The sequence below is a fragment of the Syngnathus scovelli genome, chromosome 4, assembly GCF_024217435.2.
Source record: "Syngnathus scovelli strain Florida chromosome 4, RoL_Ssco_1.2, whole genome shotgun sequence".
Classification (NCBI taxonomy): Eukaryota; Metazoa; Chordata; class Actinopteri; order Syngnathiformes; family Syngnathidae; genus Syngnathus; species Syngnathus scovelli.
In genome coordinates this window covers 10,699,618-10,720,591 of record NC_090850.1, presented here as the reverse complement: position 1 = coordinate 10,720,591, position 20,974 = coordinate 10,699,618, and the positions used below count along the sequence as shown (strand labels likewise).

At 39.8% G+C, this 20,974-nt stretch overlaps 1 protein-coding gene across 4 annotated transcripts in view; it reads right to left on the bottom strand.

Annotated features, from left to right (window-relative positions):
* Positions 1-20,974, bottom strand: part of tspan4a (tetraspanin 4a) — an 86,623-nt gene that overhangs the window by 12,196 nt on the left and 53,453 nt on the right. For all 4 annotated transcript variants that reach the window (XM_049718138.1, XM_049718137.2, XM_049718136.2 and 1 more), the window contains one exon: positions 11,922-11,996. In XM_049718138.1, the coding sequence (XP_049574095.1) occupies positions 11,922-11,996 (75 nt within the window). The remainder of the gene's footprint in view (positions 1-11,921; positions 11,997-20,974) is intronic.

The following is a 20,974-nucleotide window of genomic DNA, read 5'->3' as shown; positions in this document are numbered from 1 at the left end:
TTAAATCCTTCTCACCTGGCGGAATAACTTCAGAAAGAGAGGATGGATTTTCAAGTATTTCGTCAGGCTAGTCAATAAGGCCGGAAGACATTCATATGTTGCTGCAGGTGCAGCCCCCCCCCCCGTGCTGAATGACACAACTGATTTCCTGTCATGGATGAAAATTATTCAAAAGCAATCAGGTGGTAACCCAAATTAAGAATGAGTACAAAACTATCAGGTTTTCAATCACTGAAGGGGAGTGACCGTGCACGCAACGCAACACACGGGATTTTATTAAAAATGCATAAAATTAGCTATTGTGCAAAACATTAATAAAATATCATTTGGCTCAAAGGCACGGAAAGATGGAGTTGAAAGAGAATTCTGAATGAAAGGATGACGTAGAATCTAATTTCTTGCCACCTTAAAGAGCAGTTGTTCTGGTTTCTAAATGGAGCCCAGCGAAATACTGCTTCTTGACATCACAACAGGAGCATGTGGCAGGCTGCATGCAAGCTATCTCTGTCTTGATGCAAGAATTTAGCCCGAGCAGCTGTTATATGAGATTCGAATAGACTGCAAAAGCCTGAAGTTGTGCAAATGACAAAAAAAAAAAAGATGCTTCTAAAGTGGGTCATTAGTAAAGCGTGACTACTGTGAAAGTCAGCCAGGCAAGCAACAGCCACAGTTTTACTTTTAGCTTTGTATTGACGTCCTCGGGACTACATTCGCCTTTTAACTGCACCAGACGAGTCCAAGATAGTGCATCAATTATTCACATGCTAAGACTACAAGCAGAGATGTAAGATGAGATGTATATGGCAATGTGAGGACAGACGCAATGATGTGACTTTTAAGAAAGCAATAGAGAGGTTAGAACGATGAAATAAAGAAGTACATACGACCGCATGTTGTGGAACGACAAATTCCAGCCATTCTAACGTTTGAAATAGAGTTAGAATGTTTGAAATAGAGAAGTACATACATACGAACGAATGTGGAATTACAAATTACAGCCATTCTAATGTTTAAAAATGACATTTTCCCTGAATAAAACTACATAGTAGAATACAAGTTAACAAAAGTAAAGCAAAATTCAAATCCATAAAGGTGACACTTTGATCAACTTGGGAATAGATGGTCACAAATCTTTCATCGTTGTATTTTAAAACTGTAAAATGTAAAAATGATGGATATCAAAGTAAAACAACAAAGTTACAGCTTCATCACAACAATGCATTTGTTTTGAGTTGAATTCACGGCCAATGTCGCTACTTGAATGCAGTGCTAATACAGCAGCAAGGTAAAAGAATCTACTCCCACACATTAAAAGCGCATACATAATGACATGAAAAAGGCCTCAAATTATAAGCTCTCTGCAAAGACCAAAGATCCATCACCTGCCATAGATGTAGCACGCAGACAGTAGAGTGGCAGATAAAGGCATACGCGAGGAGGCACTGAAACGAGTGATCATTTACACATTACTTAGCTACAATATGCCAGACTGCGATTAAAAAAAACAAAAAAACAATGGTCCCTTTCCGCAACAGGATCAAACAAACATGTCCGATTCATGCCCTGAATTGCTAACTTGATGTTTGGAAGTTATTAATAAATAATACTGCTCGTTGGAAGCAAAGTAAATCACTCAGTGATTACGTGTGGTGCTCTGTTTACGTCTGGAGTTGCAGACTTGTCTGGTTTTCTCACATGCTGGGTGTCCATCCATACTGCTAGGACCTGGATCCTGTGAATACTTTAATTACATTATCGCCCCAAGGGAACCACAACCCGGATTAACTTCCCTTGACTACAAGCCCATTTGCAGTCAGAGTCGAACTTTTCAAGGGCATTTCATTTGACTGCACTGCACTTTTTCCCCCTGGCTTGGGATGTGGGCTTTAAAGTGTTGATGTACATTTCAAGCAGGGGGAACACTCTCCAGTAGACAATCCGCATATAGTCTTTTCCTGCCTCAGGACAGATCAGTCAATACTTGTGAACTTCCACAGCATCACTAAATTCAAGTACAAACCTTTTTAAAGCAGGATTTGAAGTTTGCAGAGCTCCTCAGATAATGACCAGAGTCCAAAATCAAAAGTTTGACTTTTAACTCAGTCCCGCGGCACAGCAAGAACATGCATAAAGTCGACTGCATTCCTCTTTAAGCAACTCATTTCATTCATTAGCGGGGCCGAATGAATTACAATACCTGCACATTTCCATTCTCTGTTTCTAATCAAGTCATGGTTGCTACTTGCCGGCCATGAAAGAAGACAATTAAAGAAGGAAGATGAGGGAAGTGGAAGAGTAGAATCAAATTGCTTGAACGTCATTAATCTGTCAAATAGCTTTGATAGTTTTCCATCTTTGCCTAATTAAACAAAATCAAATGAGGTTGTTCCACATTATAAAGCAGGTCACAGTTGACATACACTATGGGGGGGAAAATCCTATTTTTGATAAAGAAAATCACAAAACAGTCCAACTCTTTATGCGGTAAGGTGGCGGCCAAAGTTATCATACAGCAAAAAATAAAAGTAAAACATGACAACCGGAGGGTCGGCGGTTCGAACCAAGCTCTATCTACAGACGTAATTTCCGGAGGGACCTGACGGCATTTGTTTCAGATGTAATAATTTTCTGTATAAAAATTAAATTTGGTGTTCAAAAAGTCTTTTTTCAAACTTGAGTCTTGAAAAAGAGGGGGTCGTCTTATAATCAGGGTCGTCTTATATTCGGGCCAATACGGTACAAGGTTTTGTGTGCTTTGGAATTTGTGGCTTGACCAATAGTTACACATATAAATTAGGTTTCTGGTTAGTGTATCGATATTTAAAAAAAAAACATGCCATTATCTTAGCAATACCGTAGAAATATATATTTGTTCAGATTAGTTGCATGGGTACCACTTAAGTATTTTTGATTCTCTCGATTGTTCGCTTCATTGTTAGAAAAGATATTTGTGATGGGGGCTTTGTAGCAGACTTTTGTGATGCCCACATTGCTCCACTCTCTACTACAGCAGGGCATTTAATAATGCTTGACACGTCCACTTGCCCAAGCTGTCGGAAACGAAGATGAAAAAGCTCTTGTTCAGTGTTTCCGGTGTTTGAAGTTCCTTACAAAAGTGCAGTGTCATTGGTTGACCAATCAGGTCTTTGGGTGGCTCCACGTATTAAGCGTCGAGAAGAGGGTAGGAAAATGTAGAAGAGACAGGCAAAATGAAGTCTGCGAAGGTCACATTTTCATAGCCTTAACCCACTGCAGGTCTCCATAGAAACGAGACCAGATTCAATAGCTGGTTGTTGTAGGCTGCGAGAATTTGGACACCAGTGGTGCGGCCTTGTTGCGCCGGAAATGACACCACGTCATCACCATACTTTGTGTTGAAGGACGTTGCCTATTCATTTGTATGGAGCTATTCCGCATGTCCAAATGGGCTGCGGAGAACCGAGCCTTTAAACTGGCCTTGGAGGATGCATCCTGCAAATTTGGACACGAGAGCATCCACACTGGCACTCACACCAACGGGCAATTTGGAGTGTTCAATCAGCCTACCATGCATGTTTTTGGAATGTGGGAGGAAACCGGAGTACCTGGAGAAAACCCATGCAAACTCCACTCATAGAGGGCCAAGGCCGGAATCGAATCCACAACCTCTGCACTGAGGCAGAGGAGCTAACCAGTGCTCCACCGTGCCGCCATGGTGATATCATATATGCATCATCTGTAGAAAACTAAGAGCAGCAAATATATGAAATGTAAAGATTTCATAAAATGCTGCATACGGTCTAAGCCACAGAAGGAGAAATGAAGTAAAACGCGCAAAGTCAAAGTCGAGATGAGTCCCCTGCCGTTATTGTCGCAGCAGCCCAGACAATCCTTGAAGGATCTTGTAATATCGCAGATGTTCACCCGGGGCTAACATTTGACAGCACGAGGTCGGAAAATAGTATTTCATCCTTTGCCTCGAAACATATGTCGGATTTCAAGTACATGCCTTTCACCCCACAACTGCTTAATTAAATTCATGCATCAGGAACAGAGAGAGAGAGAAAAAAAAACAGCATCTTTGCCAGTTTACCCCAATCTGTTTTTTTATCACGTTCCCCACACAGTTCCCCTGAAGGTGCTTGTAAAGGAACGTAATAATCTCTGAACAACCAATTGAGCTCTTTCTGATGTCCTTAAGCAGACGGAATATTTTCAAGCCAGAAGCACAACCGACTTGACATTCCAGATTTTTCTTTTAATCAAATTCATCTCAGAAGAAGTTTGTAAAAGAAGAGGCAATTGAGTGACTGAATATTCAGTTAAGTGCATTACAAGCCATTCCTCTTCGTGCACCACTCAATCCACCTTGTGTCATGTAATTATTATACTCATTTCATCATCTAATGGCAGGTACAGATCGGTCCAAAAATATTGTGAAGCATTTGGAGGATGATGAGATCCGTTCCATTTTCATGTATCAAAATCAGAAACAAAAGTGCCTGTTTGTAAACAAGGACAGCCTCAAGCAACTACAAAAAGGTGTCTTTTTGGACTTAGACCTTAAACATTATTAAAACATGCGATATAAATTAAGATGGACTTTTCCTGTATCTCTTTTTGCCTTATATTTAGATTGCTACTGAAAGTATGTTAATCATTTCCGACGTTATTATCCGCAAGTGTCAAACTGTCACTGCTCACTTGTCACATTTATCCACGTCTCCACAAATGAATATCTTGTTGCCAAATGATCTCAATTTGTCTCCCGTATGAATATTTCCTTAATATGTTTAGACTTTACTGATGTGAATAGCCAGTGCTGCTTGTCTAATTTCATTTTGCATTCTATGAGGAATGAAAATTACTCAAGCTGGAAAATATTCAGACAGTTGCAGCCACGTCATATCTTTACAAGCCCCAGTGGTCGGACGTCTGTTGCTGCAACAGTAATGATGTGGAAAGAGGGAGCTATCACACTTGAAATGGAACCTAGCTAGTCTCACGGGTGGGCTGTTTCAAGCTTTACAGATATGCAGCGCCTAGTATGAGCACACAGTCCACTAATAAATGTGTCGCCTTCACTCTCTTCACCAAACTATCCTACATGTTTAACATGGGTTCATACCACGTAATTGTGACATCACTTACAGAATGGTTGCTGCTCTTAAAAGGTATTTGTAGAGATTTTCCATTTACAATCAAGACTGGTATGTACATTAGTGTATTGGCGACAGTGAGTGTTTGGACCATGACACATCTGTACCTACAGCGCTTTTGAAATTCATGTGTATCTTGTAATCATCATCATTAGTACTGTCTATAGAATTATCAAACAACAAGGCGTATGTAGAAATAATTATGTTTGTATTATTGCCAATATTTTATGTGATGCGTTTTGTTGTATTGTCATTTTGTCTTATGTTCTGTAAAGCGCTTTGTAACAGCCGTTATTTTTGATTTTGAAATTCGTGACCTTGTGCGTACTCTGAAAAAATCTGAACATTCGCTTTTTTTCCGCTCAGTGCAATAAGAGCTTAAGACACAATGACACACATTTCAAAACTTTTCTTTTTGCTCAGCTGGACTGAGTGGCCTTATTCATTCAATTGATATGAATATGTACAAAAACGAGCCCAAGAAACTAAGATTTAATTCATAGTAACCTACACAGGTATAACTCCTGACCGCTTGTGTTTTACTGGAACATGACCTCACCTTGACTTGTCCCAAAGCACAACGACAGCAAATCAAACCCTACAGCCTCACTATGACACATCCTGGTAGAGGAAACAGCTCATGCAGCACTGACCTCATGGCTAATGTCATATGGAGGTGAGGACACAAACTGCGCCAGCAGCAGCAGCACAACAGAGACCCTTTAATATTGATTTCTCAGACTTGCCTTCTCCCATATCTTACTGGCATTCTGAGAGAAAATTTGTGGAAATATTGTTTGTTTCCATATAGCTTTAGTTTTACACCATTACTGTACTCTAACTGCCTTTAAATGCATCAATATTGTTATATAATGTTCTGAGAGACGACCTCGGGGTAACTTATCTGACGCAGGAACATGTCGTAATTGTGATCTTGTATTGATCTGTTCGCCGTCAGCGCTTTCATTCGGTTTCCATCTTCAGTAATTGTACTTTGTTAGGAGCCTTTACAATCCCTGCAGGCATTTTCATGAGTGAATTACCTCAAATGTGAAATGACCATCACTACAATATTTAACACTGCCAGCAATAAAAATACATTAGTCACCAAGAATGATGTTAGCAAAATGTTTTTAGTGGTATTTATAGAAATTGTTTTTCAGTAGCGGATGGGCTTGTGTTGTTTAAGTGCCGTTTTTTGCACTGAGCTTGTGAGGCTTCTCTGTGGGTGACAGTTTCCTCCAACAGACCAACAGCATCGAGGTAAGGTTAATTGGAGACTCTAAATAGCGTGTGATTTGTTGCCCGTGTGTTACCCTGGCGTTTAGCTGCTGAACCCTCACCCTGTGCCAGATAGAATAACTGAATAACCAATAAGAATCATTGGAGGAATGATTGGCTTTTTGACTACATGTAATTTTACAACATTGATAAGGTCGTGAACTAAGTATACACGGAAGTACAAAAAAAATAAATAGATACTATTATTCAGGTGACCTTGACCTTCAAGAAATCTGTCATCATATATGCTTAGCTGAAAGGCATGGTTTCTTTACTAAAACTGCTATCTTCAAAATTGGGGATTTAATGTACATGTAAAAATCTGGAAATACAATCTGAAATGTTTATCTCTTGTCTCACAGTGTTGGAAGAGTTAATTTTCTACATGAACAAGTTTCATTTCAGAATTTTTTTAATTACTTCAGTTCATAGTTCACATAAAAAAAAGGAACCGAATTGTTGCTTGAATGCTCTTTTTTAAAAGGAAATAATGACTTGCGATACAACATAATTATCTTTATACTGTATGACAAACCCAATTATTTTTAGTGAACAAGAAAAAAAAAGAGAGAAAATTGCCTCACTTTTACAATACAATTGGCATAAAGTGTATATCATTGAACTCTTGTGGTAAGATTTTATTTTCCGTCTTGTTGATTATATCAATTTTGTCAATTCGACATCAATATTAACACAGGAGATCCAGTTGATGGCTGTGTCAGTTACTTAAAGGGGCAGGTTGTTGATGAACTCTTATAGTCGGCGGTGGTGAAAACATGCAGAGTAAATTCAAAGGCTAGCCGATTGGAATAAAACACATCCATCAACTTTTAATAGTGAACCACTGAGTCAGCCTTCTTCTGTTTGCTTTGACACAACTGAGTCATCTAGCGTTAACCTCACAAGACTTGCCATCAGCCAGCCAGGAGCCAGCGAAATGAAACAAATAGTTGTGAGGAAGATCTAGGAGCCATTTGATGTGGCTTCCAGCTGTGTGACGGTGCCTTTCATTAGACCTAAAGCAGGCATAAAAAAGGAGGTCGTGGAGTGTGTCTATCACCAATTTTTTGAATGGACTCTACTGCAAGACTCCTTTTTTAGGTCATAACATCTGTAAAGCTGCACACATGGCTTTAAATGCATTACAATGGTTGCGCTGCTTGTCAGGAGTTACCGTGGGGATGGAGCAGGGAATACCTTAGGATCAGGGCTGTGAAGATCAGATCGAGCTTATATAACAAAAAGACATATTGTTATGCATGAGGTAATGTGTATGCTTGGGAAAATATCAGATTGATGAAATTTTTGGCATGTACTTTTTCAACATAAAAACATTGGTAGTGTGGTGGTAGCTGTATTATCCTTGGGAGTCGTTGAGCTGTTTTCCCGCAACAGAATAATATACAGTAGGGGTGGGTATATGTATTGATTCATCAGCGCATTGTCAATTGAGTAAATCCTCTGAATTTATTCACCCTCAGCCAGTGGAGGGGGGGGGGGGTTGGATTTTCCATAAATGTCGCTGCAAATTGCCGCCAAGCTCTGTACACACACAGTGGATAACGACGTCTTTGGCCGCATTCGTATGAAAGGACCTTGGACTGTACAGTGTCATGGTAGCCCAGTGGCTAATAAGATGGCACAGACACTCAAACCACAATCGCCATCCTGAAGCTGTACACAGAATTGTTCAAGTCAGTAGAGTGCCTCTTGCATGTGACGGTTGCACTTTCAGACATACATAATTATCAATTATTGTATCATTGAAAGAAAATAAATGTTACATTTACATGCACTTAATTTTTAAATACTTAGCTGTCATGTTATTTTTTATTTTGTACTTCATCTACACATAATGCAAATTGTAAAAACTAAACAAAAACTTTTTTATTGCTGTATATATAACATGCTACATGTTTACATGGCAAGGTTAGGTATTTAAAAATAGTCTAAATTCACTGCTATTTGTGTATTTTTACTTCTTCCTAAATGGATATTGAGTAAAATTGAAGGAATGGGGTCGAAATACAAAATGTCCTACCTAGCTACAAAAACAGATGTGCTCAAACCTCATTGAATAAAGTACATAAGCAGACAAGTATATTCACATATTAAATCAATAAAAGAAAAATTTTAAGCATATAATTATACCTACACACCAAATCAATAAAGAAGACATAACTAGACATTTTTGATAAGTGGTGATGAGAAAGGTTTTTATAACTTTATGATCTGATATATATTTCTGAGCACTTTGAAATAACAAATGACTTTTGATATATTGCCTAAATAGCTTAATGACCCTTAAGGAACTGTGGAATGCATGCCTGATATTTTTTCTCTAAATCATGGACACGGCCAGAGTCGTCTTGACCGTTCACTACTTGATTGTATCTTATGTTTTGACTAATGCTAGACGCCAGTTTTTGATTACTACTGAACGCTCTGCACAGAGGGAAATATTTTGCCTAACAAAGAAAAGATACGGTTGGAAGCATGATTAAACTAAGAATATAATGACGTAAGCAAAGACATGAAGTAACAAAAGCACAAACTTTACATAGTCAGGGAACAGCAATAGATTAATGATGTCACAGCCAAAAGCTAACATAATTTTGTACAAAATGACAAAATTGAAAGAATGAGGTACGACAGTGTATGTCCAAGATTGGAGAAGAATGTTCACAGGAAGGTCACGTGGAGATAAAACCAGCAGGTGCCAGAGGGAGCCAGCCAAGGACTCGGCCAAAGATGATCGCCAAGGCCGAAAGACGGGATGGAAGACAACAGCCCCCACGCACACCGAATCGCCCATAACCAGCACCCACTCCCATGGCGAACTTGCCCCACCCCAAAGACTCATCACCCATCAAACTCGGCCCACACTGGCATGTGCAGCTGATATAAACTAATCAAAGAACCTTGAACGTTGCCTTTTCTGAATGGAGACTTTCCGCTCTTGAAAGGCCCAGCGCTGTATTGTACTTTCCTGAAGACAGAGCTTTCTGAACAAGAATTGTGATTGAACTCAACCAACCTGTGTAAGTCTAATTTGTGCTTCAGTGTCTTAGCATTTTCCTAAATCAGAAGAAATCAAACGAGCACGCAGTGAGTAAATTGGATAACAGGTGATTGGCAATGGCTTTTGCCGTGAGGCGCAGATAACGCGCTCCCTAAATTGTGGACAAAATCCAACAAAATCAAATGGGCGTGTGGCCTAAAGAATCAAAATTTACTTGAATTTGTATGTCAAATGGCATTGTACCGGGCGGCTCGGTGGCGCACTGGGTAGCACGTCCGCCTCACAGTTAGGAGGGTGCGGGTTCGATTCCTCCCCGGGCCCGCGTGGGTTTTCTCCGGGCACTCCGGTTTCCTCCCACATTCCCAAAACATGCTTGGTAGGCCGATTGAAGACTCCAAATTGTCCCTAGGTGTGAGTGTGAGTGCGATTGGTTGTCTGTCTCTGTGTGCCCTGCGATTGGCTGGCAACCAGTTCAGGGTGTCCCCCGCCTACTGCCCGATGACGGCTGGGATAGGCTCCAGCACGCCCGCGACCCCCGTGGGGACTAAGCGGTTCAGAAAATGGATGGATGGATGGCATTGTACCTATGAGCCTTCCAAATACAATTTCATTAGCACCCCAATTTTGTCACGGGGCGGCCTTGTGTGGGTATGATAAGAGAAAATAGACAGTGCTGGTTTAAATCAATTCAATAAAGTATGCTCAAGAAACTTGATGTAGCTTTGAACATTTTTAAATGTTTTCTTAAGACAGATGTTTAGCAAAAATAGATTTGGGACAGACAGACTAATGACATCAATAAAAACAATGCATATAATGTCATTGTTATAAGTACAATGAACTGTAAACAACAAAATTCTGGAATCCGAGGAATACACTTGCCAGTTCACGACAACTTATTTAGGAGTCACCAATGCAAGAAGAAAACAAAATATTGACCTTTTGAACCAGAGATGCCAGGACCAACCTTATAGTGAACTAGAGTCTATGGTAGTAGATGAACAAAGTACAACAGTGCATTGTTATTTACTAAAATACTACATTAAGGCATCTCACACAAGCATGGCCTTGGCTACTGTCTTTGGAGACAACATGTTTTGCCTCAGCACATAAATAATGCAACACCGGTGGTTTAGAATTGCTCGTGATTTATGAACAGCCCCCATAATTCAAAAGTTGTGGTCATTACTTGCCTCTGGAGGACAACTGCTATTCTATATCCAGTGTAACTACTGGTGCCGTCGGGTGATTGCAACACCAGAAGAGTTTTAATGACTTTCAGACTTTTCTGAAACAATTCTTCTAATAATATGCTACTTTACACAGATGATTGTTGTCTTGTTTTTAAAGGATATTGGACAAAATTTCCAGGTTTTGCTGAGTCACGCTATACATGCACTGATGCTTAAATATTTCATTGTAATATCTGGCAGAATAAAATTAGTCACAGGAGGTCTAAGACCAATTAGTCTACCAAGAAAGGAAACTTATCAGTGCTCACACACACAACTCATATTGTACTTTATAGCTAAATACTGAGAAGAAGCAGACATGATAACTGCTGCTTTGTGTGTTATCTGGGATTCAAGATACCAAGTTAATTTTATTATTTCTCATAGTCAGCGTCACGTTTATCGAGATTGTGGTGCTTGTGATTTGATGTGCCCTCTGAATGGGGTTCAATCAATTCAGCATCACAATGTCACATAATTATGCTTTGGCATTGAACTTCGAGGCATGATTCACCAGTGACAGAAATGACTAGGATCCATCAACCCAGACATATTACGTGCATTGGCATCCCCCCAGCACCCAGTAATCTCACACAGTCAATTGGATTGCCAAGACTCTGTGTGATAGACTGAACAGATGATACATTCATTGTCAGGTGTGACAGAAGCAATGCGGCCTGAAAAGATTTCGGTCTCGCAGAAGTTCTGCACACAGTAGCACATTTCAGCCTCCAGTGTATCAATAATAAATTACACTTCAACTCATGAGTAGTTAATCTAATCACGTTCACTCAAGCAGTAGTGATGCTAAAGTTTATATTTCAAGTTGGTCACAGTTAAACTATCCAAGATAAATCAACATTTATTGCACACTGAAATCATTCGGCTATGTTAATTGATAGACGTGCCGTAAAACATGAATGCTCTGTTGTTATAATGTTTAGTATGTGATGTTATGTAAATAATGAGCTGTGTCTTTGTCACTTCCCTGCACATCAGTCAGGATTGCACATTGGATATTTGCCATACATTTGACATTAACAGTTCCTTCATTGACGAAATATAGTCATATAACTTAAAGGCTGATGCTTTGAAAAATAATAAGATTCAAATAGATAAAAATGAGGTATTAAGTAGTGAACAAATTGCCTGTAAATGCACTTTTATCAAGGCTAATATGCAGTTCAGAAAAGAAATATTTATTCCTGCTACTTTAGGGCAAAGAAAATTCAAAGGAAACAGGATTACCTTGTCTTGGTAGATGAAGAAGAGCATGATGGACAGGATCTCCAGGAAGAAGATGACGAGAAGAAGGATGAAAAACTGGGGGCACACAAAGAAAAGTGTGTCATGTTACAATGGAAGGGAAGCATCACCAGTAGGGATTACAGGCATCTGTTTGACGAGTGAACAAAGTTTACATTTATGAAGAAGACTAGCAGCAGCATAATGAAGTCTTGAACCGCAAAAGGAAAAAAAAGAGAAAGATAAATAGTGTCAAGTAGTTAGCAAAGTATGAGCGACTGAAGAATAAACAATTATTCCAGCGTGGGAATTCAAACGTTTTACTTTTCTCCTGATTCGACACCGGTCCCCGCCTGCAGCGTTAATTCATATTACAGTGAAGATGAGTTGCTTGATGGGTGATACATCTTCTTCCTGTGGGCGCATGTGACTTCTTGAAACATTTCTGAGCTCATCCATCAACCACTTACTCAAGATGGGCTACTGAGCAACGCCGGGAGGGGTTCAACATTTCCGAAACGATAAAAAGTTCTAGACGGTCACAGAAAGATGTGATTATCAGATTATAGATGTGAAGGATGGGTTGCTCTCGCTCATGAGGCATCTGTAGGAGCAGAGTGCTTTATTTATTTAAGTCTACTGCCGGGAGACAGATACGTTTATGGATAATGTTTTATCATAATATAAAAAAAAATGTTCCAATTTGTTCCAAAAGCTTTGGGGGCTTAAAATGTGCAAAACACTTAAATCTCAAGACTACGGAGGCATTCCGGAGAAAAATCTGCTGTCCACTGTCGAAAAGCTTGGTCTCAGCCAAGGATCATTGGTTCTTCGACAGGATAATGACCCAAAACACACAGCTACAAACACCCCAGAATGACTAAGTGCAAAACATTGAACTACTCTGAAGTGGCCTTTTATATGATAATGATCTGAATCCCATTATGAAATCTGAGGATGGAGCTGAAACAGGCAGTTTGGAAAAGGCACCTGAGACAGCTGGAGCGGTTCACTCCTGAGATCAAATTCGATATTGGCTGGCTGACGTGGATGTAGATGATGGACGGGTGGGTGGGGTTGGATGGATGGATGGATGGATGGATGGATGGATGGATGGATGGATGGATGGATGGATGGATGGATGGATGGATGGATGGATGGATGGATGGATGGATGGATGGATGGATGGATGGATGGATGGATGGATGGATGGACGGATGGACGAACGGACGGACGGACAGGACAAATAGATAGACAGATAGATGGATGGATGATGGATGGATGGATGGATGGATGGATGGATGGATGGATGGATGGATGGATGGATGGATGGATGGATGGATGGATGGATGGATGGATGGATGGATGGATGGATGGATGGATAGATAGATAGATAGATAGATAGATAGATAGATAGATAGATAGATAGATAGATAGATAGATAGATAGATAGATAGATAGATAGATAGATAGATAGATAGATAGATAGATAGATAGATAGATAGATAGATAGATAGATAGATAGATAGATAGATGCATACATCGACCCGGTTGTGCAGTTAATGAAGTTTGACATTTAAATGTGATGTGAATCTCCTTCGTGTACTTTCAACAGCGCAAACAGTTCAACCATTTGTTCAAGGCACAGAATGCCATTTATATCTGGTGCTGTGTCTTCATTCATTGTTTAAATGAACAGTTAGATTACCTAGCAATGTACACCATCATTGTGTGACAACGTAGAGCGAGTCTTCTTTCTCTCACCCCCGCCCCCCCCCCACCACCCACCTCCCCGCTGATTAGAAGAAGACAAGCTTTTCATGAGGAAAATGTCTCAAATGTGTATTGTGTTCCTCCCAGTCTATTGTTGTCACACAAAAATGATAAATCTCAACACGCTACAATGGATCCAACTGGGCCATTTTTGGCAACGCTAATCACAGTGGAGTACAGAGAATTGATGTTCTAACAATGGAAACCATACTGTACAATGTAAAATTGTGTCGCTTTGTGGAAATGGGGGTTTCTGTGTGGAAATGCCAAAGATGTCAGTGGCAACAACACTGATGGATGAGAAATTGACTGGTCCGCACACTAATTGCAGCCCACATTGTGCACAATGTAAGGCCCTATGAATGAAAGATGTGGTTTTTCTAAGACTGTATTTACCATTTTTCTAAATTGATGTAGTTGGCAAGAAAAAAAAATCATTTCTGAATATCCAGGTGTCTATTTGGGAATGAAAATATGCTCCCCTGTGATGTGGGCATATTAAGACTAGCGTAAATGAAATCTTGCAAAATATTTGCTTGAGTGAAATGTTATTGATCCCTACAGAATAGCCTGAAAAGCATTAAGTTACATGAGGACAAACTATTGTTTGACTTTTCTGTCTGAACGCTGAACATGAGTGCTTACACCCTCGCATCTTCTGATGATTGCTTTAGATAAAAGCAACAATTACACAAAAAAAGAAATCATTTTACCATGTCTGTCTCTAGTTACCCTTTTGAAAAACAAACATCATACTCCCCTGTGTTTCTGTGAATATTTCACTCATTAATTTGGTCTTTATAAGAAACGTAACTCATCTTTAGACCACGGGTCCTTGCCCCAGTAAGTGGGATGATTTGATAGCAGCCCACTGTTATTGCTGTATATATCACAAGATGGCTATCAAATTACTGGTTGTACCTCAAGGTATTGTAAACTGCCGGTTACTCATATCAAAGTGGATTAGATTGCTGAAATTAACTGAAAATGACCAAAATCCATTTTGGATCTCGGTAGAAAGGGTATAATAAAATGAAAATCAGTCTGCTAATTTAGCCATCTGCATGGGAATTGAATAATTGTTTCCATTTTGAAATCTTAATAAATGTCAACAAGAAATGCAACTTTGGACCCAGTAATGTGTGGGATAGAACGGCATTATTTATTTGACCAGAAAGTGTGAACTGCAAACTAAGTTCATTTTCTGTTTCTGCGTTTTCAACGATTTCAAAGCATTTCCCCCAGCCCAGAATTAAATATGGTATGATCATTTAACATCTTGTACCAAATGCTTATGGCTTTTTTTAGTGAGTTAACCTTGTTGTCTATGTTGACAAATTTATGTTCCACCAGTGTGGCATCAAGGGGACATATTATGGAAAATTTCCTTTTTAATATGCTGTACTTTTTAATATTCTGTACACAAATAGTTGTTTCTCTGGCGTGCTTGCCCACAAAGTAAGTATGAAATAAACCACCAAATAAACTCTTCTGTTATTTTGCCCATTTTTGGAAATGTGAGTAAGCCAGTGTTCACTTCCACCCTAATTAATACAATAACCAATGCCAAAACAAATTTTTGTGACAATGATTTATTATCTTGGCTGACCAAATGAATCACTATGTAAAACCATGCCAAAGCCGGAAGAGCTGCAGTGATGGCACAGATTAGCATTAACTAACAGTGTTACCAACATTAGCGCTGAGAAATTAAAGTCATAATATATTTGTGTTTGACGATGTCATGTGCCACGTGTGTTTGACGATGTCATGTGCCACACCGCTACAATAACTGACACGTGTATTTCTGGGCCTTGCTGATGAAATGTATGCACAGACTATCAGTTAATGCTGTCAGTGTTGCCAGTGCAGGGGCGGCTTGTCCAAGTGCCACATACACACGACTTCAATCGTATCCATGGAATACTCTGCGGGCTCTGCTTTGATGAGCAGAAGCAGGCATCGCACTGAACCATGAACACAAGAGGAAATAGCCAAAAATTATTAAATCCATTCAATTATCAATCCAACGGAAGCCGGGCTCATAATTGGCCCAACAATATTAAGGTGGGATGTAGGCTGGCGCAATGCATGAGACTGATCCACCCCTAAAATAATGTGGTGAAATGCTCAGAATTATTAATTCATGGGCTATTTTGATGATGGCACAGATATGTTATTAATGTTATTGTTTGCAAAGTGTTTTGAATTATAAAAGAAAATGCAATGGACTCCTTTTAACGCTCAGTGTTGTCAAAGTAAAAACTGTGGCCCAAAAAGAAAAGAAAAAAGCCTTCTTTTCACACCACATCACTTTGAGCTCAACCTTGAACTCTGTGCTCTATTATATATGAAACTCAAATGGGCTTTTAGTTGTTTGACATTCCTGAAATTGGCTACAAGAAAACACACATAAACCCAATTGAGGTACTGCCTACTGCAGTTTACAATGATCGTGAAGTCTCAAAGAAATACAATACAGTGGAATCTTGCTGTTTAAGAGCATTGTTTCTATGTTTGCAATGAATGAAGGATCATTGCAGAAGAGCAACGTGACAACGACGAGACAATGATGAGAGGGAACTTGGCATGCTTAATGGCGAACTTGCCCAACTGTTTAATTTGGATACAGAAGATGAGGACTTCGACGGATTTGCGTATGAATATCAATTAACAATAATGTGAGTACATGGTTAAACAGTAGAATAAAGCACAACTGAACTCACTGTTTTGCTCCCGTGACGGTTTTTTGTTTACCGTAAGTCACGGCATGCATGTGCCCTATAAGGCGGTGCGCCCTATGTGTGGATTAAATACAAAATAGAACCCGCAATTGAGTCCGCGCTTTTTAAACCTAAGTGCCTTATGGAGTGGAAAATGTGGGATTTCATTAAAAGATGCATTCTCTTAGAGCTGTTTTGTTGTTGTAGGTCAAAGTTCGCAAATCGGTGCCTCAAAGCAACTCGAGCTGTGCTATTAACAACGTTATTTCAACCCAAAGTGAATTTATTTGCTGGGCATCGACTGTGAAAGGCAACGTCGGGGTGGGAAATTAATTTTGCAAAGGGGCCACATGAGAAACTGGAACGCTTGCCGAGGGCCAAACAAACAACTTTGTCTGCATTATTTTTTAATGACTTTAAAACAGCAGATTGTCTCTATTCAATAAATTGCTATGTGATTAGGTACAGTATGCAATAAAATAAGGAAATAATGAAGAAAATTAGAAGCAGACATTAAAACTGATTCTACAAACTTAGAAAATTAGAACATCAATTTTGTGCATCTAAAGCCATTTTATATCAACCGTCCTTAGTCAAGTCAGGTCTCCAAAATATATAGATTAGCATGAAGCATAATCTCATCGACAGCGATGTATAATGATACAATGATTATAATAACCCAATTTATACAATATCGAAAACTCAGGCCAACTCTTCTTGGGCTATACTATGAGGTATACGAAAAGATACTCCAAGATTCCATATACAGATAAATTAAGTGCAGTGAACCCTCTGTTAATTCACAAATAACCTATTACAAACTTACTTGCTAACAAACATATTTTGTAGAATCTAATGATAAGTATTTGCTGAAAAAGAAATCACCTATTCACACCTATCCATGTATGTTTGTGTTCTTTTTGTAATGCCGGAAGATACCACCCTAAACGCTCTTCTTCCTTCTAAGGCACGAAGGAGTAGCTAGAGTTGGCAACAAGCTGACAGCTGGCTGGCTTGATAGCGAACAGCAACCATATGGAAGGTCCCAGATGAAGTCTGACAGACAGTCGAGGTTCCTTGCCTCCTTGTTTCAAGTGTCATCCAATACAGTGTGCATTCCTTTAGATTGATGGAGTAGGACCAAATTCCATCAAAGACACGCTGCAGCTCTTCCATGCCCCTTTTAACTGGCTTTCATATTGACAGTTGGAATTTAGTGGTGTGAAAACATTCCTTCATATCACATATATAAAATTGAATTCCTGTTGGTTACTATATCCCCTAGGGAAATAAATCCATTCACCTATAATATTATGAAAATCTGCAGTTGAATGAGATCTAATACAAGGGCTGCATCAAAAGTTCCACCTTTGCAAAAATAACAGCCCTCAATTTTGAGTAACATTTAACATTAAGGTATTCATTGAACAGTATGTCTATTATGATAATAGTTTGTAGTGGTGTCCAAACTGCGTTGCATCACAGGGAGAGCTGTGGTTAAAAAATGTGTATTAGTGAGGCATGATGATTCAGAGCGATGATAAACTACACCCAAATAAATATTTTTTATGATGAAAACTGATATATTTTAAATTGGTATTGGATCTCGTTAGATTAGATGCATTATTGACTGCTTGACTTGCAATCAGTTCCTACTCAGTGACAGAGTGAATGTCAGTGTTAATGCTGCAATTCCCTGCAAACCTAAACAGCAGATAAAAAATGGATGGATGGATGGATGGATGGATGGATGGATGGATGGATGGATGGATGGATGGATGGACGGACGGACGGACGGACGGACGGACGGACAGACGGACGGACGGGCGGGCGGACGGATGGATATGGATGTATATAAATACCGTAGATTAGAGTAGAGGGGGTCATAACGTATCCCCATGCAAAACAAAATCCATCCATCCATTATCTGTACTGCTTGTCCCCACGGGGGTCGCGGCATGCTGGAGCCTATCCCAGCTGTCATAGGGCAGTAGGCGGGGGACACCTTGTACTGGTTGCCAGCCAATCGCAGAGCACACAAAGACGAACAACTATCCGCACTCGCACCTACCCCTATGGGCAATTTGGAGTGCTCAATCGGTTTTTGGGATGTGGGAGGAAACCGGGGTGCCCGGAGAAAACCCACGCGGGCACCGTTTGCAGAACATGCAAACTTAACAGTGGAATTGGACCCGCACCCTCCGAACTGTGAGGCGGCGTGCTAACCAGTGGTCCACTGTTCCACCGATTTTCTCGAGCTTTTGTATGCCTCATGGGAAATAAGATTCATTTAGGTCACGTTTTATGCAACAATGTCATAGCTAAATATACCTCGTCAACAGATTTGAAAAAAAAGGGTTTTGCTTTAGTTTGAACCCAAGGACAAATCTGATTAACTTTTTAGCAAAACATGTCACTATAAACCAGGAACTACTGATCGCCACACATTTTTCAATTTTAGAGCTGCTCATGAATTACCGTTGTATTAATCGAGTAATCTGTGAATTACTTATGCTTTAATTGATGAATCTGAAAAAAAAAACTTCCAAACTTCCATCCCTTCATTACTGTATACAAAAACAGGACAAAGTTTCAAATTGACTGCAGAAAATGCACAAACTTGATTCAGTTACTGGTTTGGTCCGTAACGTGCTGAGCTCCATTGCACACAGGCTGGTCTGTAGTTGGCTGCAGGTGATTGTTTTTTGTGATCGCAATGAAAGGCATTGATCAACATATGCCGAACACGGAAATTGTTCCATCACAAATAGTGGCTGTTCGATCGGAGCACCACTTTGTAGCCTACGACAGAATTAATGATTGATTCTTAAAAACCGGGAGGGAAAACCAGGCCACTGGTTGAAAAGAGACAAGCGTTGCGATTCTAAAAGGCAATAATACCATTCCAATGTTTTACTTTGATTTATATTGCAGAACTGCTTAAAATGTGTATAAACAAATTTTCTTTTCATCATTGAAATGAGTCTGAACATAATCACTACTTGATTAGGACCTTACACTATTGAGCAATTACTTTTAAGTCGACACAGTGACCTTCAGCAGATTTGTGAGTTTGAATTTATTACTGCTATTAATAATCAATTATTTTATTTTTTGAGCTGCACAACTAAAATGCTGATTTACTAAACTGTAGAGCAACAACGCTAATGTTGAAAGCTTTAAATTAGCTACCATCCAACCACCAAAGCCAACAAGCATTTGTCGCATCGAAAGTGGGTGTCCCTCATCAACCATCTCAATGCTAATTATCCTAATATGTATGGTGAACGAGAAGCGAAGTGTCTTTCCCGAGAAGTGCTCTGCCACTCATTAAAGCCAACTCATAACTTGTTTGCTCTCATTATATTGACATCAGAGAAATTGCTCTGGCCACTGGTAGAGCAAATGTCATGAATCACAATCAATCTTAATCCCATACTGTTTATAATTGTTTATTCCTGCTGTCCCATTTTTTATCAATCATTCTCTGCCTCCTCCACACCTACTCAGCCCTACAGAACAACTATATATTGAACATGGATTTTAGGTTTGTTCTTCTTTGCATGAGGTGTTTCATTTTCCACACATTCACAGAGATGTGACTCCTATTATTTGTTCCACTGGATGACAAGAAAAACACACAATGTGAAGCATTCTATTAAGGTGGCTAAACTATAGAAAACAAAGTGTCTTCAATAAATGCTGACATTGATTTTTTTTTTTTTTTTGCTAATGGAGCATGCACAATCACTGTCGAACACGTCAGCAATAGTTGTTCAATCAAGCTGAGAAGTTCCTGTATGAACAGGATATGCTTTGTGTCCTTTCCAAACCCTTCACTGGAGTCTTTGGATACCAAAATGAATAACAAAACAGAGTGGCCATATTTTGGTTTTCCAAAAGTGGACATTAGGAAGCGGTGACATTTGAAAGACATCCATCCATCCATCCATCCATCCATCCATCCATCCATCCATCCATCCATCCATCCATCCATCCATCCATCCATCCATCCATCCATCCATCCATCCATCCATCCATCCATCCATCCATCCATCCTCTTCTGCTTATCCAGGGTCGGGTCGCGAGGGCACCAGCTTTAGGAGGGACGCCCAGACTTCCCGCTCTCCACTCACTTTGTCCAGCTCATCCCGGGGAATCCCAAGGCGTTCCCAGGCCAGCCAAAAGACTTAGTCTTTCCATCGTGTCCTGGGTCGACCAAGTCCATTTGTATTACTCATCATAAGGGGTTTTGTGAGCCGTGCTTTGTCTGGCTCCTCACCTAGGACCCTTTTGCCATGGGTGACCCTGCCAGATTTCTAACAAGGGCAATTCCAACCAAACGATGTTGGCTGGCAGAGGCCACTCACCAATATTTACAAGTGAAGCCACTATTGGCTGACTTGTGTGCTTCCATACCATCAGTCAAGTTAGGGCTCTCCTTCCTATGTAGCCTACTGAAAGGTGAAAAATCCTCTAAAATAATCCAAACAGTCCAGTTTAATTCTCTGAGAATATAAAGACCCCAATCAACAAAAATATTCACAGGCATTCAGACTG